Source organism: Nycticebus coucang, chromosome 14, assembly GCF_027406575.1.
Source record: "Nycticebus coucang isolate mNycCou1 chromosome 14, mNycCou1.pri, whole genome shotgun sequence".
In the NCBI taxonomy this organism is placed as follows: domain Eukaryota; kingdom Metazoa; phylum Chordata; class Mammalia; order Primates; family Lorisidae; genus Nycticebus; species Nycticebus coucang.
In genome coordinates, this window is record NC_069793.1 from 13,543,387 (window position 1) to 13,556,295 (window position 12,909).

Genomic DNA, 12,909 nt, shown 5'->3' on the forward strand with positions numbered 1-12,909 from the left:
TTAGTTTGGCCAGAGGTTTATCTATTTTATTGACCTTTTCAAAAAACCAGCTTTTTGATTTATTGATCTGTTGTATTATTCTTTTGTTTTCAATTTCATTTAATTCTGCTCTAATTTTGGTTATTTCTTTTCTTCTACTGGGTTTGGGGTTGGAATGTTCTTCCTTTTCCAGTTGCGTGAGATGTCCCATTAAGTTGTTAACTTCCTCTCTTTCCGTTCTCTTGACGAAGGCTTGCAGTGCTATAAATTTCCCTCTTAGAACTGCCTTTGCAGTGTCCCAGAGGTTCTGATAACTTGTGTCTTCATTGTCATTTTGTTCCAAAAAATTGGTGATTTCTTTCTTAATCTCATCTCTGACCCAGCTATCATTCAGCATAAGGTTATTTAACTTCCATGTTTTTGTATGGGTATGCAGATTCCTGTTGTTACTCAATTCAAGTTTTATTCCATGATGGTCTGAGAAGATGCATGGAATAATTTCTATTCCTTTAAATTTACTGAGGTTAGACTTGTGACCTAAAATGTGATCAATTTTGGAGTAAGTTCCGTGGGCTGATGAGAAGTATGTGTATTCAGTTTTGTTGGGATGAAATGTTCTGTAGATGTCTGCTAAATCTAAATATTGGATGGTTAGGTTTAAATCTAAGATTTCTTTGCTCAGCTTCTTTCTGGAGGATCGATCCAACACTGCCAAGGGAGTGTTGAAATCTCCAACGATTATGGAGCTGGAGGAAATCAAGTTACTCATGTCTGTTAGAGTTTCTCTTATAAATTGAGGTGCATTGTGGTTGGGTGCATATATATTAATAATTGAGATCTCGTCATATTGAGTATTACCCTTAACAAATATGAAGTGACCATTCTTGTCCTTCCTTACTTTTGATGGTTTAAAACCTACTGTATCTGCAAATAAAATTGCAATACCTGCTTTTTTCTGATTACCATTTGCCTGAAATATGGACGACCATCCTTTCACCCTGAGTCTGTATTTGTCTTTTAAGTTGAGATGTGACTCTTGTATGCAACAAATATCTGGCTTGAGTTTTTGTATCAAGTCAGCTAACCTATGCCTCTTTAGAGGACAGTTTAAGCCATTCACATTGATGGAGAGTATTGATAAGTCTGGTGGAATTTTGGGTATCGAGTTTTTCAAAGGTCCAGTGGACATTTTTAATCCTTTCGCCAGTGTGGAAGTTGGAGTTTGATCCGAAGTTTCTGAGTGAGTTTACTTTTGTGGTATAGGATTGGGTTGGTCATTGTGGAGGATAGGTCTGAGAACATCCTGAAGAGCTGGTTTACTTATGGCAAATTTTTTCAACATATGAATGTCATTGAAGTATTTAATTTCTCCATCATAGATGAAACTCAGTTTAGCTGGATACAAGATCCTGGGTTGAAAGTTTTTTTGCTTTAGGAGATTAAAAGTTGATGACCAGCCTCTTCTTGCTTGAAAAGTTTCAGCAGAGAGATCTGCAGTTATTCTAATATTCTTACCTTTGTACGTTATAGTTTTCTTTCGCCGGGCTGCTTTGAGAATCTTCTCTTTCATGTTGACTTTAGTGAAGCTAATTATGATATGTCTGGGAGATGGCTTATTGGGGTTGAATCGTGCTGGGGTTCTGAAGCTGTCTGCTATCTGAATTTCAGATTCTCTAGGCATGTCTGGAAAATTTTCTTTCATAATTTCATGTAGAAGGGCCTCTGTGCCCTTGGCAGCCACTTCATCAGTCTCTGAAATTCCTATAACCCTTATGTTGTTTTTTTTCAAATTATCTGAGAGGTCTCTGAGTGAGTGATCCATTTTTGCTCTCCATTTCTCTTCCTCTTTGAGAGATTGGGAGCGTTCGAAGACTTTATCTTCAATGTCAGAAATCCTTTCTTCTGCTTGTTCCATTCTGTTACTGAGGGATTCTACTGTATTTTTCATATCTTTGAGGGCTGTAAGTTCTTGTTTCAGTGTGTCTAAGTCTTTGGTGGTTTTGTCTTTAAATTCGTTAAATTCTTGAGACAATTTTTGAATTTCTCCTCAAATTCCTAATTCCATTTTATTAATCTTGTCTTCAAACCAAATTCTGAATTCGACTTCTGACATCTCAGCCAGTTGTTTATGAATGGGATCTTCAATCACATCTGCCGTATCTTTTCTTGGGGGGGTTGATCTATTCTGGTTATTCATGTTACCAGAGTTTTTCCGCTGATTCCACCCCATGGTTTACTCCCTTTGGTTTTTCCCCTGGGGTTTTATCGAGGGCCCGTGTTGTGGGCCCGTGTTGTGGCCTGAGAAACTGGGGCCCTGTCTGGTGTGGTGGAGCAAAGTGGTTCTGTCTTGTTTTCAGCTGGTTTCTGTTCGATTCTATTGCAACTTCTACTCTGGCTTGAAGTCTCAGCTGTGTGGAAAAATCAGCAATTAAGTCACCCCGCCTGCCCACCTCTGGCCCCAGTTGGAAAAGGAGAATCAAACCTTCCTACAATCGCACACCCAGGGCACCGCCTGAAAAGTCCTCAGTCTATTAGCCCAGTTCAAAAGGTCCGAATCAACTGTCTCAATCGGCACTTGTCTCGGGTGGAAGGGTTCAAGAGGTCTCTGGGAACTGGATCACAGGGGCCTGGTGACTCCTCTGACACAGCTCACCCCAGTGCAGCGTGGAGTCAGGAGGAGCCACCCAGCAAACAGAGAAGTCTGGGAAGGTTGACGTCTCCTTCCCCACTTTGCCCCTCCGTCGGACCCAGTCACTGGTATCTCTGCAGATGGCTAACCCAGTTGCCTGCAGTGAACAGACACTCCAGGGGTTTGCACCTGCCTGAATCGCAAGGAAGTCTGCCAGGCCCCCGCAGACTGCCGCTATCTAGCAGGAGGAGATGGGGCCTGACATCTTTGAGTGTTTGATGCAGGTGATGGGAAGGAGGTGTTCACTCAGGCTTAGCCCCGTCCCTGATGGATGCTGCTAACAGAACAGAACAGAACAGACAACTTTGTGAGATTCTGTCTCTGTTCCTGTCATCGCCTACAGAAGACGGGCTGTTTTGGGTTCAAACGTCTTTGCTGCTGGAGAATTGCGTCTGAACACCTCTCTGGGTCGGCCCCGCCCTGGAAGCTTCCCGGGTTTGTGAGCCGTGTCACCGGTGGCCTCCTCTGGTTGCCCAGGGAGACAGGGGGTGTGGCCTCAGAATATCCAGAAGTGAGCGTTCTGCCGTTAAAGAAAAAACGGCTGTTGATCTACCTCCAGGGAACTGCTGCTCTGGTGTGGGCACTCAGGCGACCCTTTTCTCCTCTGTCCCGTGCCCCAGAGTCAGCACTGAGCGGCCGCAGTTTGTGCTGGGTCCACACCCCTTAAGAGATCCCCCAAGAATCAGAACTCTTGGGGGATGGGCCCCCAGACCCCGATTGGGAGTGGGGGGGGTGAAGCTAGAGTTTCATTCAGTTTTACGCAATACTACGGTCTGGGGAGGGCTCCTGCACTGCACCGCAGGGAAGTGCCGCCAAGGCTTGATTTCCCCTCAGCAGAGTGCCCTCTCCTCGCTCACGTATCCCAGAGTCAGCGCTGACCTGACACAGCTTGGGCACTGTGCACTCCCCTTGAGAAATCACCCAAGGAGCCGAACTCCTGGGGGATAGGCCCTCAGAACCCGAGTGAGAGTAGGGGTTCTCAGCTCTCAGCGGGGAGGCCAGAGTCTTATTCAGTCTTGGGCCCCGTATGCCCGGGGAGGGTTGCTGCACTGCACCGCAGGGAAGTGCCGCGAGGCGTGACTCCCCCTCAGCCCGGTGCCCTCTCCTCACTTGCGCGCCTCAGAGTCAATGCTGACCAGTCGCAACTCAGGGACTGTCCACTCCCCTTGAGAAATCACCCAAGGATCCGAAGTCCTGGGGGACAGGCCTCCAGACCTCAGTGGGTGGGAGGGGAGCGCCAGGGATTCAGGGTTGCCAGCGTAGGATTCCCAAAGTTTTATTCAGCCCTATGTCCGGCAGGAGAACGCCACGGCACCCCAGTAGGGGAGGTAGGTCCAGTTTTTAGAAGGTCTCTCCCGTGGAGTGTAGTGGGAGGGCCTTTAATTTCTGCCCGCTTGTTCAATTGTGGGGCTCTTGAGCCGGTCTCATGCGGGAGGGGGACTCCCGTCCGCTTGGTGGTGGATTTTGTACCTTTTGTTTGCGTCCTTGTGATCACAACTTGCCTCAGCGGTGTTGATGTGCGTTCTTCAGCCTTCTCTCTTGGTGAGGCTCAAGTCCACCAGGATACTTACTAAATTCCTGTCCCTTAACTCTCCTTCTGGACGGGAGCCTTTGTTGAAAGCTGGCTTCAGTCCGCCATCTTGTCTCACCGGAACTTGCATGTATTTTGGAAGAACAAACTTTTTGTTTCAAGTTTCTAAATGATTCTTTTGTTTGCAACTTCATTTATTTCTGGTTTAATTTCAGTTGTTTCATTTCTTCTGCTAGGTTTAGAATCAGATTGCCTTTCCTTTTCCATTTCCTTGAGATGATCCATTGGGTTGTTCATGTGCTCTCTTTCCCCTCTTCAGATGTAGTCATCTAATGCAATAAATTCTCTTAGGACTACTCTTTTAGTATCCCACAGTTTTTGGCAGCTTTTGGCTTTTTGTTATGTCTAAGGAATTTAATAATGTCCTCCTTTATCTCCTCCTTCAGCAAACTTTCATTCAGTATAAGGTTGTTTAGTTTTCATGCCTTTGTGTTAAGATGAAAACCTTTGTTGGAGTCAAGTTCCACCTTTATTGCCTTGTGGTCTGAAAAGATTCAAGGTAAAATTTGAATTCTTTTGATTTCATTGAGGTTTAATTTGTGCCTTAGGATATGATTTATTTTGGAGTATGATCCATGGGCCAATGATAAGACTGTATATTCATTAGCTTTGGGATGATATGTTATGTATATGTCTATGAAGCCCATTTGTTCTAGAATTATATTTAAGTTCCTTGTTAGTTTCTGTCCAGTGGGGTGTTAAAGTCCCCTGATTTTATGGTGTTTAAGGATATCATATTTTTCAGACCAATCAAGGTCTGTTGTATAAATCTTGGAGCATTTAAGTTGGGTGAATAAATGTTTAGAACTGAGATTTCCTATTGTTCTATTGTTCCCTTGACCAGTATGAAGTGACCATCATTGTCTTTCTTAAGTTTAGTTGCTTTAAATCCACTTGTATCTGAAAATAAGATTGCAACCCCTCCTTTCTTCTGATTTCCATTTGCCTGAAATACTGTTTTCCAACACTTTACCCTGAGTCTTGTTTTGTACTTTGAGTTTAGGCATGTTTCTTGGAGGCAACATATAGATGGTTTATGCCTTTTTTATCCAATCATCCAGCCTGTGCCTCTTCAGTGGGGAATTCAAGCATCAACATTTATTGGGAGAATTGATAAGTATGGTGCAGTTCTATATATCTTATTTTGTGTAAGTCTGTTGCTTAGTTTTATCCCATGCACCATTGTGGAAGCTAGGTTTTGTCCTTTAGTTTCTGGATGTTTGCTTTCCTGGTGGTCCATTGTGATGGTCAGTGTGGAGAAAAGGTCTGACTATTTCATGTAGAGCTGGTCTTGTTGTGAATTTCCTCAGTGTTTGCATGTCAGGAAAAATCAAAGATTTGATTTTTGGATATTGCATGTATTTTGGAAGAAAGATTTGATTTTTCCATCAAATTTGAAGCTTAGTTTAGCAGGATATAGAACTCTGGGCTGAAAATTGTTTTGTTTAAGAGGTTTAAAGATAGATTACTATTCTCTCTTGGCTTGAAAATTTTCAGCTAAATAGTTACTGTCATCCTGATTGATCTGCCCATATGGGTCAATTGGTACTTACTCCTGGCTGCTTGAAGAATTTTCTCTTTTGTCTTGACTTTAGACAGGTTCATTACAATGTGTCTTGGAAATGCTCTGTTTGTGTTGAGACAACCTGGGGTTCTGATATGGTGATGCTTTGGAAATTTTCTCTGATATCCTCCAGTATGGCTTCCATTCCATTTTGGGTCATTCTTCTTCCTTTTCAGGGATCCCTATAATTTGCATGTTTGAAAGCTTCATGAAATCCTTTAATTCTCTAAGCAAAATATTTGCTCTATCTCTCTTCTTTTCTCCTTTGTAAATGCCTGAGTTAGTTTAAGAGCCTTATCCTCTAGTTCTGAGATTCTTTTTATCCATGGTCTAATTTGTTATTCACATTTTCTATTGCATCTTTAAATTTTCTGGTTGGCTCCTTCAATTCCTTAAGCTCCCTTCTATCCTTTCTTATTTCTTCATATTCATTATTTGGGTCTATTTTTGGTTTTCCTTTTGATTATTCTCCACGTTCTCTTCTTAGTCCCTTCATCGTTTTCCCTCATCTATATTTTAAATTTCCTTTCTGTCATTTTCATTATTTATGTATAGGTGGAATCCGCTGCATTAGCTACCTCATGATCCCTTAGGGGGTTGCTCTGTTCTGGTTTTTCATGTTGCCAGAGTTTTTCTGTTGATTCTTCCTCATGTTTGTTTTCTTCTTGTTCACTCCCTTCCCCTACTTTTTCCTTTCATTTTTTCTTTCTCTTTTTCTCTTTCAATTAGCTTGTCTCTGTCCTTAGATGTTGAAATGTTCTTTTGGTATAAGGCCCAAAGGAAGAGAAGAGTAAATAATGAAAAGAAAAAAGAAAGAAAAAGAGAAAAAAAAGGGGGGGTGAAAGGAAAAAATTGAAAAAAGGAGAGAAAAAGAATAAAAAGAGAGACAGAAGTAATAGTGATGTTCAGCAAGGTGCTTTGACCTATAGACACAATTCTAGGATTGTGGGAGTGGGGTGGGGGGTGGGTCCTGGCTAAGTGGTTAACTCAAGATCAAGAGCTCCTTACAAGCTTGAGCAAAATTGTCAACCCCCCACCTCCATCAAATATAGAATAAAATCAGCAGTATATCACAGTTGGAACCTACAAAAACTGTCCTTCCTAAGGCCAATGCTAGATGGAAACCCTAGACCAGGGGCTCAAGGCCTCCTTGGGCCAGGCCAATGCTGTGGCATTGCAGCCCAGGCCTCAGAGTGAGCCATGAATATAATACAGAATGAAGTAGAATAAAACAAATAAGAAAAAAGGAAAATATTAAAAAGATAAAAATATATGAAGAAAATTAAAAATAGCATTATGTAAGATGTAAAAAAGGGGGGCTATATTAGTTGTTTGAGAAACTTATGTGGGAAAGACGAGGAAAGTAGAAAATTTCTATATAATAGAGAAACAAGGAGAGAAATAGAAAAGAAAGAAAAAAATAAAAGAGGAATAAAAACAGCAGCAAAAATTGGAACCCTTAATATTGAAGGAAGTAAAAATGAAAAAATAAAAATACAAAAAAAGAAAGCAAACAAACAAAAAAACGAAGGAAAAAAATTGAAAATAATGTATTTTGTCATACGTTACCTGGACTACATGTGGTGCTCTGGGGTTAGGAGACAGAAAATACTCATGTTGTCTTTATTGTACAAGAGGGACAGAAGCTACTGTCTAGTTTCTTGAAGACCTGGTGCCATTTTCCTGATTTATTTGCTCTCAATTATGGCTCAGTTGCCTTACTAGCATTCAGTAAATAATGCTAGTAAGATTTGGGGATTTGGGGACCTGAAGTTCTTGTCAGAGTACTTAGGAGACACACCTTGACATTCCAAACAGAGTCCCTTGGTTAAAAAGTGGCTTTCCCTGTTGGGAGCAGGAGCTGCCCAGCTACTCCCACTTGTGGCTGCCCAGCTCAGTAGCACTGGCCTTGTGCTAGGACCCTGTGGGCTATTCTTTCTGTGCAGCCCTCCCACAATGGCAGTGCCCTGATAGCAGCCAAACCAATGACAGCTCAACCCTGCTCAGGGGTTCATTCCTGCCCCCCAGCTGCTTTTCAATTTCACTGATTTGCTTAAACCTTCTCAAGGTAGCTCTGGCAAGCACCTAAGTTCAAAAAACTACAGGACAGGGCTTCCCTGTTTCTAGCCCTCTGCTGGAGGACTGACTGGCCTCTGCCCACCCCTACATAGTCACTTTCTCTGCTGGTTTTCCACTGCTTCTGACCACCTCATTGGCTCCTGGAGTCACCTACTGGTTCTCTGGGATGTTTCTGGGCAGGACATTCCAGCCACCTCTGGCTGCTAGGGATTCCAGTCCACCATCTTGCTCTATCCTCCCAGAAAATGGATCCTAAAAATATGGGGTCTATTTTTATAGTACTTCAGTTCCTTTTCCGTCTTCTCCTATTATGTGCTCTCATCACCATCTCCTTTTTTTATTTTTTAAATTTTATTTATTATTTCTTTATTTAAATTAACAAATAAAAAATTGTATATAGTTATGGTATACAATATTATGTTTTGATACATGCTTTCCATCTAAAATGAGTGACTGAGAGACCAACTCTTCAAAACAAAGAGTTTATTCAGGAATAGAAAAGGATTGCAATCTGTGCCACACTTCCTATGGAGGACCACAGGCTCAGCCAAGGATATTGAGAAAAGAGAAAATTATTATTATTATTATTATTATTATTAGAGACAAACTGTTACTAAGGGGAAATTTTCTAAGACAAAAGAGAAGTCCATGGAGGCTTCTCTGAAGCAAAGACCAGTCATTACGGGGGTCTCGTGTTGGGAGTTGGCCTTAGCTTATTGATGGAGAGAGCTATTTTAAGGCAAATAACCTTGTGCAAGCAGGTTTTCCAGAAGGCCATAGTTCAAAGAAATTTCTTGCAATAAATCTTGTCACAGGCATATGCGTGTGAAGGTTCCTTCTTCATAGCCTCCCAACCCGATCTTGTTAGGGTTTGACATAAGTGACTCTATTTTGATACTGATAACTTCCACAATGTGTACATCATTGAATGACCAAATCAAGCTGTTTAACATTATTTACCCCTTATTCTTATCATTTTTTTTGTGGTGACAACATTTGAAATGTACTCTATTAGCAATGGTCAGACATGCGGTATATTGGATTAACTATAGTCACGATGATGTATTGATACAACAGACCATTTGAATTTATATTTCTTGTCTGATAGAAATTTTGTGTCCTTTGACTAACTTCATCCAAATCTCATCACCCCTCGGCTTCTGATAACCACCATTTTACTCTCTGTTTATGTGGGTTCAATTTACTTTTCTCCTTTGACACTGCTGTGCAGAGTTATTCAGGCCATTCATTATTACCCATTGTCCCTATGTCACACATATATACTAACCTTGGGCTTTGGATGCTTCTTTCACAAACAGTGGATGAGGAGATCCACTGCTCACAGCTCCACCCTTTGAGCACAATTTCTGACTTTGAAATCTACCTCCAGCATTGATAGGCCTTACTTCATTAGCCAGATGGGTTTTTCCCTTCTTCCCAACAACTTCTGTTTTTCTCCTGAACCTATACTCTATCATAGAGGGCAGTCTTTCTGGATAAAAGAAAGCCAATTTAAAAATACATTGTTAGCTTAAATAATCATCAATGTCCTGAAATTATCTCATAATATTGGCATGAATCATCCATAAAACCAACAAAGTCATTTATTCCAATATTCTATTTACAAAATGTTGTTTGATAACTTCAATTTTTAATCTTCTGGTTATTGGTCATTTGCTATTTTCTAGTTCTTGAGTCAAAAAACTGATAGGAATAAACTTGATTTTCTAGAAAATTATCATCAATTTCTTTTATTTTCCAGAAAATGATTTTCAATGTAATTTTCAAAAAAAAATCATAAGTTTCCAGAAATTGTCATGATTTGCCAGAAAATTATCATCTAATTTCTTTCATTTTTATCTTATTATCTTTCCATTATGGATACATTCTCTTAAAAATTAAAATTATCTTTCCATTATGGATACATTCTCTTCTATACTTGCTCCTTTATCTAAATTTGGATATTGTCTATTTTCTTGCAAAATATTCCATAAGCCTGATTCTTTTATGTATTTTCTTAACAATCTGTCTGTGAAATTTTGCTCTTGTCCTTCCCAATATATTTCTATTTATTTTTCCCTCCTGTTCTCCTTAAGGTTTGAATGGACATTCTTCTTCCAGTTCCTTTGATTCAGAGCTCTTTTTTCTTTCTTTTCAAATAAGATTACTTCTGATTTTAACATGACTGCATATCATAAATATTGCTATATTTTATTCACACTTTCTTGCATATTAATCAGCAATTTGGCACCGTATATACTAAGGGGTACTCAAGAGAAGAGTCTTTAGATATCTGCAAGGCTGAGCTAAGTCTCTCTCAGCTTACTCGCTGTATTTTTTAATTTCTCTGGCCTAAGTTTGTGCATCTGTGAAGTTGGTATAAAAACATAATTTAGCTCAATTTAAGTCATTTAAATTTTTTGAACATAGCAAATACTCAGTAAACAATAATGAATGACTCACATTTAGTGTTTATCACATGCCAGAGTCACTATTCTGAGTTTTTGACAAACATCAACTTAGGTAGTCATCCTAAACAAATATATGATATCTCCATTTTACAGATAAGAAAACTGAGGCAAAGAAAACATGCCTCAGCATCACTCAGCTGGGTAGCAGCAGAGCCTGAGTGTGAAGTCAGGTAGTTTGGTTTAGAAGAAAATTTTTAATTTTTAATAAGTATACTGATTAATTATTGCATATGAACACTAAAACTCAGTGCTTAATGCATTATTCATTTATTGTCACTCATGCATATTCAGGTCACCTAAAGATTCGCTGCAATTGGTTGATGGAGTGAGTGACTCCTCTGAACTTAGCTGTCGGTTGGATTTTCTAAGTTGAGCTTGGCTGAGACAGCTATGAATAATGTGCTTCTTATTCTCCTCCTAGATCCAGTAGCCACCCAATCAATCAAAGGTAAATTTTCTGAACTTAATGGAGGAGAGAAAGAAAGGTCTGAGTCCCATAATGTTAGAAATTGCTATTGGCTATGACTTGGACTTTAAATATCATCTTTCATCAAAAATCACCACTAGACTCTAGATACAAGAAATAAAATAATCACAGTAAATAAATGGCACAGGAGGGACCATAATTCCTGTTTCCATCCCTCTTTATAATTCAAATCACCTCCCCCTTCTTTAGGCTACAATTGGTGGAGGAAAAGTTACCAAAAACTTAGTAGATGATTAGCACTGGGAGAGGCCTTAGACAAACCTTAGCTATTGGGAACTAGTCTTCCTAGAAGGCACAGTGAGGTCAAGAGATAGCTCTTTTCTTTCTAATGGTGGATCCCCTTTGTCTGTTCATTCCCACCTATTTGGAAACATGGAATAGTCAGTGGTCACCACAATGGATTTATTGTGCAACATCAGAATTTTTGGGCGATGATGTTTCTGCACTGCTGGGGGCATCTGCCAGGCATCCCTTCTCTAGGGGCATAGTACTAACTCTGAGAAGTCTTTAATTTCAAAACCCAAAGAAGCAAAATGTTTATACATGTTGCTGTTTCACAAACACTTGTGGATATGTTAATAAATGATGAGGCCACCCCTGAGGTGGGGTGAAAATAACGAATTTTCAGGACTTAAAGACACTGTATTTCTGTGGCATTGAGTCAGCTATTGGTTCATATTGGCATGTTTTCTGCCTCAAATGAAGCCTTCCCTGTTTAAAGGCAGTAGGAAGAGGTAGTTTGAATTTTTCTAAATTCCATTTGTGTGCTTATCAATGTGGGTAAAGGTGATTCTGATAGGCCAGATTTGTCAGAAATCTCAGAATCTGAGACCTTAGCAAGACCTTCTCTTCTGCAACCTCCTCAGAGCATCTTTGATTTCCTTGTTCCTGAGGCTGTAAATCAAGGGATTCAACATAGGAATCACCATGGTGTAGAAGACAGCTGCGAGTCTGTCAAAGCTGGAGGAAGCACCAGAGCTGAAACTTAGGTAGACAAACATACCTGATGTATAGAAGAGGGACACAGCTGTCAGGTGAGAAGCGCAGGTATTGAAGGCCTTGGACCTGCCTTTAGCAGAAGTGATCTTCATGATGGAAATGGCAATATAGCCATAGGATATCAGGATAACCAGGACGTTTACTATCCCAAAGAACAGTGTCAATACAAAAGTCATGACCTGTACAAAGAAAGTATTGGTGCAGGATAGGATTAAAAGTTGGGGCATGTCACAAAAGAAGTGGCTGATGACATTAGGCCCACAGAAGTGGAGATGAAGTAAAGCACCGATTTGGCATAAAGAAGCAGTGAGTCCAGCCATGTAGGATCCCAGCACCATCCGAATACAGAGGCTGGGTGACATGATTGATGAATAGAGCAGGGGGTTGCAGATGGCAGCATAGCGGTCATAAGCCATGGCCGTCATGAGACAAGACTCGCTCAGTCCCATCGTTGAAAAGACAAAATACTGCACAGCGCAACCCAGAAAGGTGATAGTCTGCTGCTCCTGGAAGAAGTTGAAGAGCATCTTGGGGACTGTGGAGCTAACATAGCAGGCATCTATGAAGGAAAGGTTACTGAGGAAAAAATACATGGGTGTATGGAGGTGGAAATCCATCCTTATTAAAACAATGAGGCTCAGGTTCCACATCAGAGCCATAACATAGATCACCAGGAACAGGACAAAGAGCACTGCTATGATTCTGGGGAAATCTGAGAATCCCAGCAGGATGAAATGAGTGATCTCTGTAATATTTCCTGCCCCAATCATTGGCTTGGTGCTCCTAAAAACAGAAAGGATGCAAGATCATGCCTTGGTGACTCAGGTGAAATAATTGCATTACCATTTACAAGTGTTTTTCTCCAGTGAGCACTAAAAACTGGCAAAGTGCTTCCCTGTCCTCAGCTTTTCTTCTTGAATTGTGAACACATACCTGCTCAGTGCTTCAGATGCTCAAATAATTTATAGAGTCTGATAAATATTAGAAAAGATATTTTAAAAGTTGACTAGTGACTTTGAAAAAATGGTGTCATTGAAAAGCTGAGATTAT

General features: G+C 40.5%; 1 protein-coding gene across 1 annotated transcript; it reads right to left on the reverse strand.

Annotated features, from left to right (window-relative positions):
- Positions 1-11,693: 11,693 nt before the first annotated feature.
- Positions 11,694-12,629, reverse strand: LOC128566054 (olfactory receptor 5AN1). Its single transcript, XM_053562958.1, has one exon. The coding sequence runs from the start codon at positions 12,627-12,629 to the stop codon at positions 11,694-11,696; it is 936 nt and encodes a 311-aa protein (XP_053418933.1).
- Between the last annotated feature and the right edge of the window lie 280 nt (positions 12,630-12,909).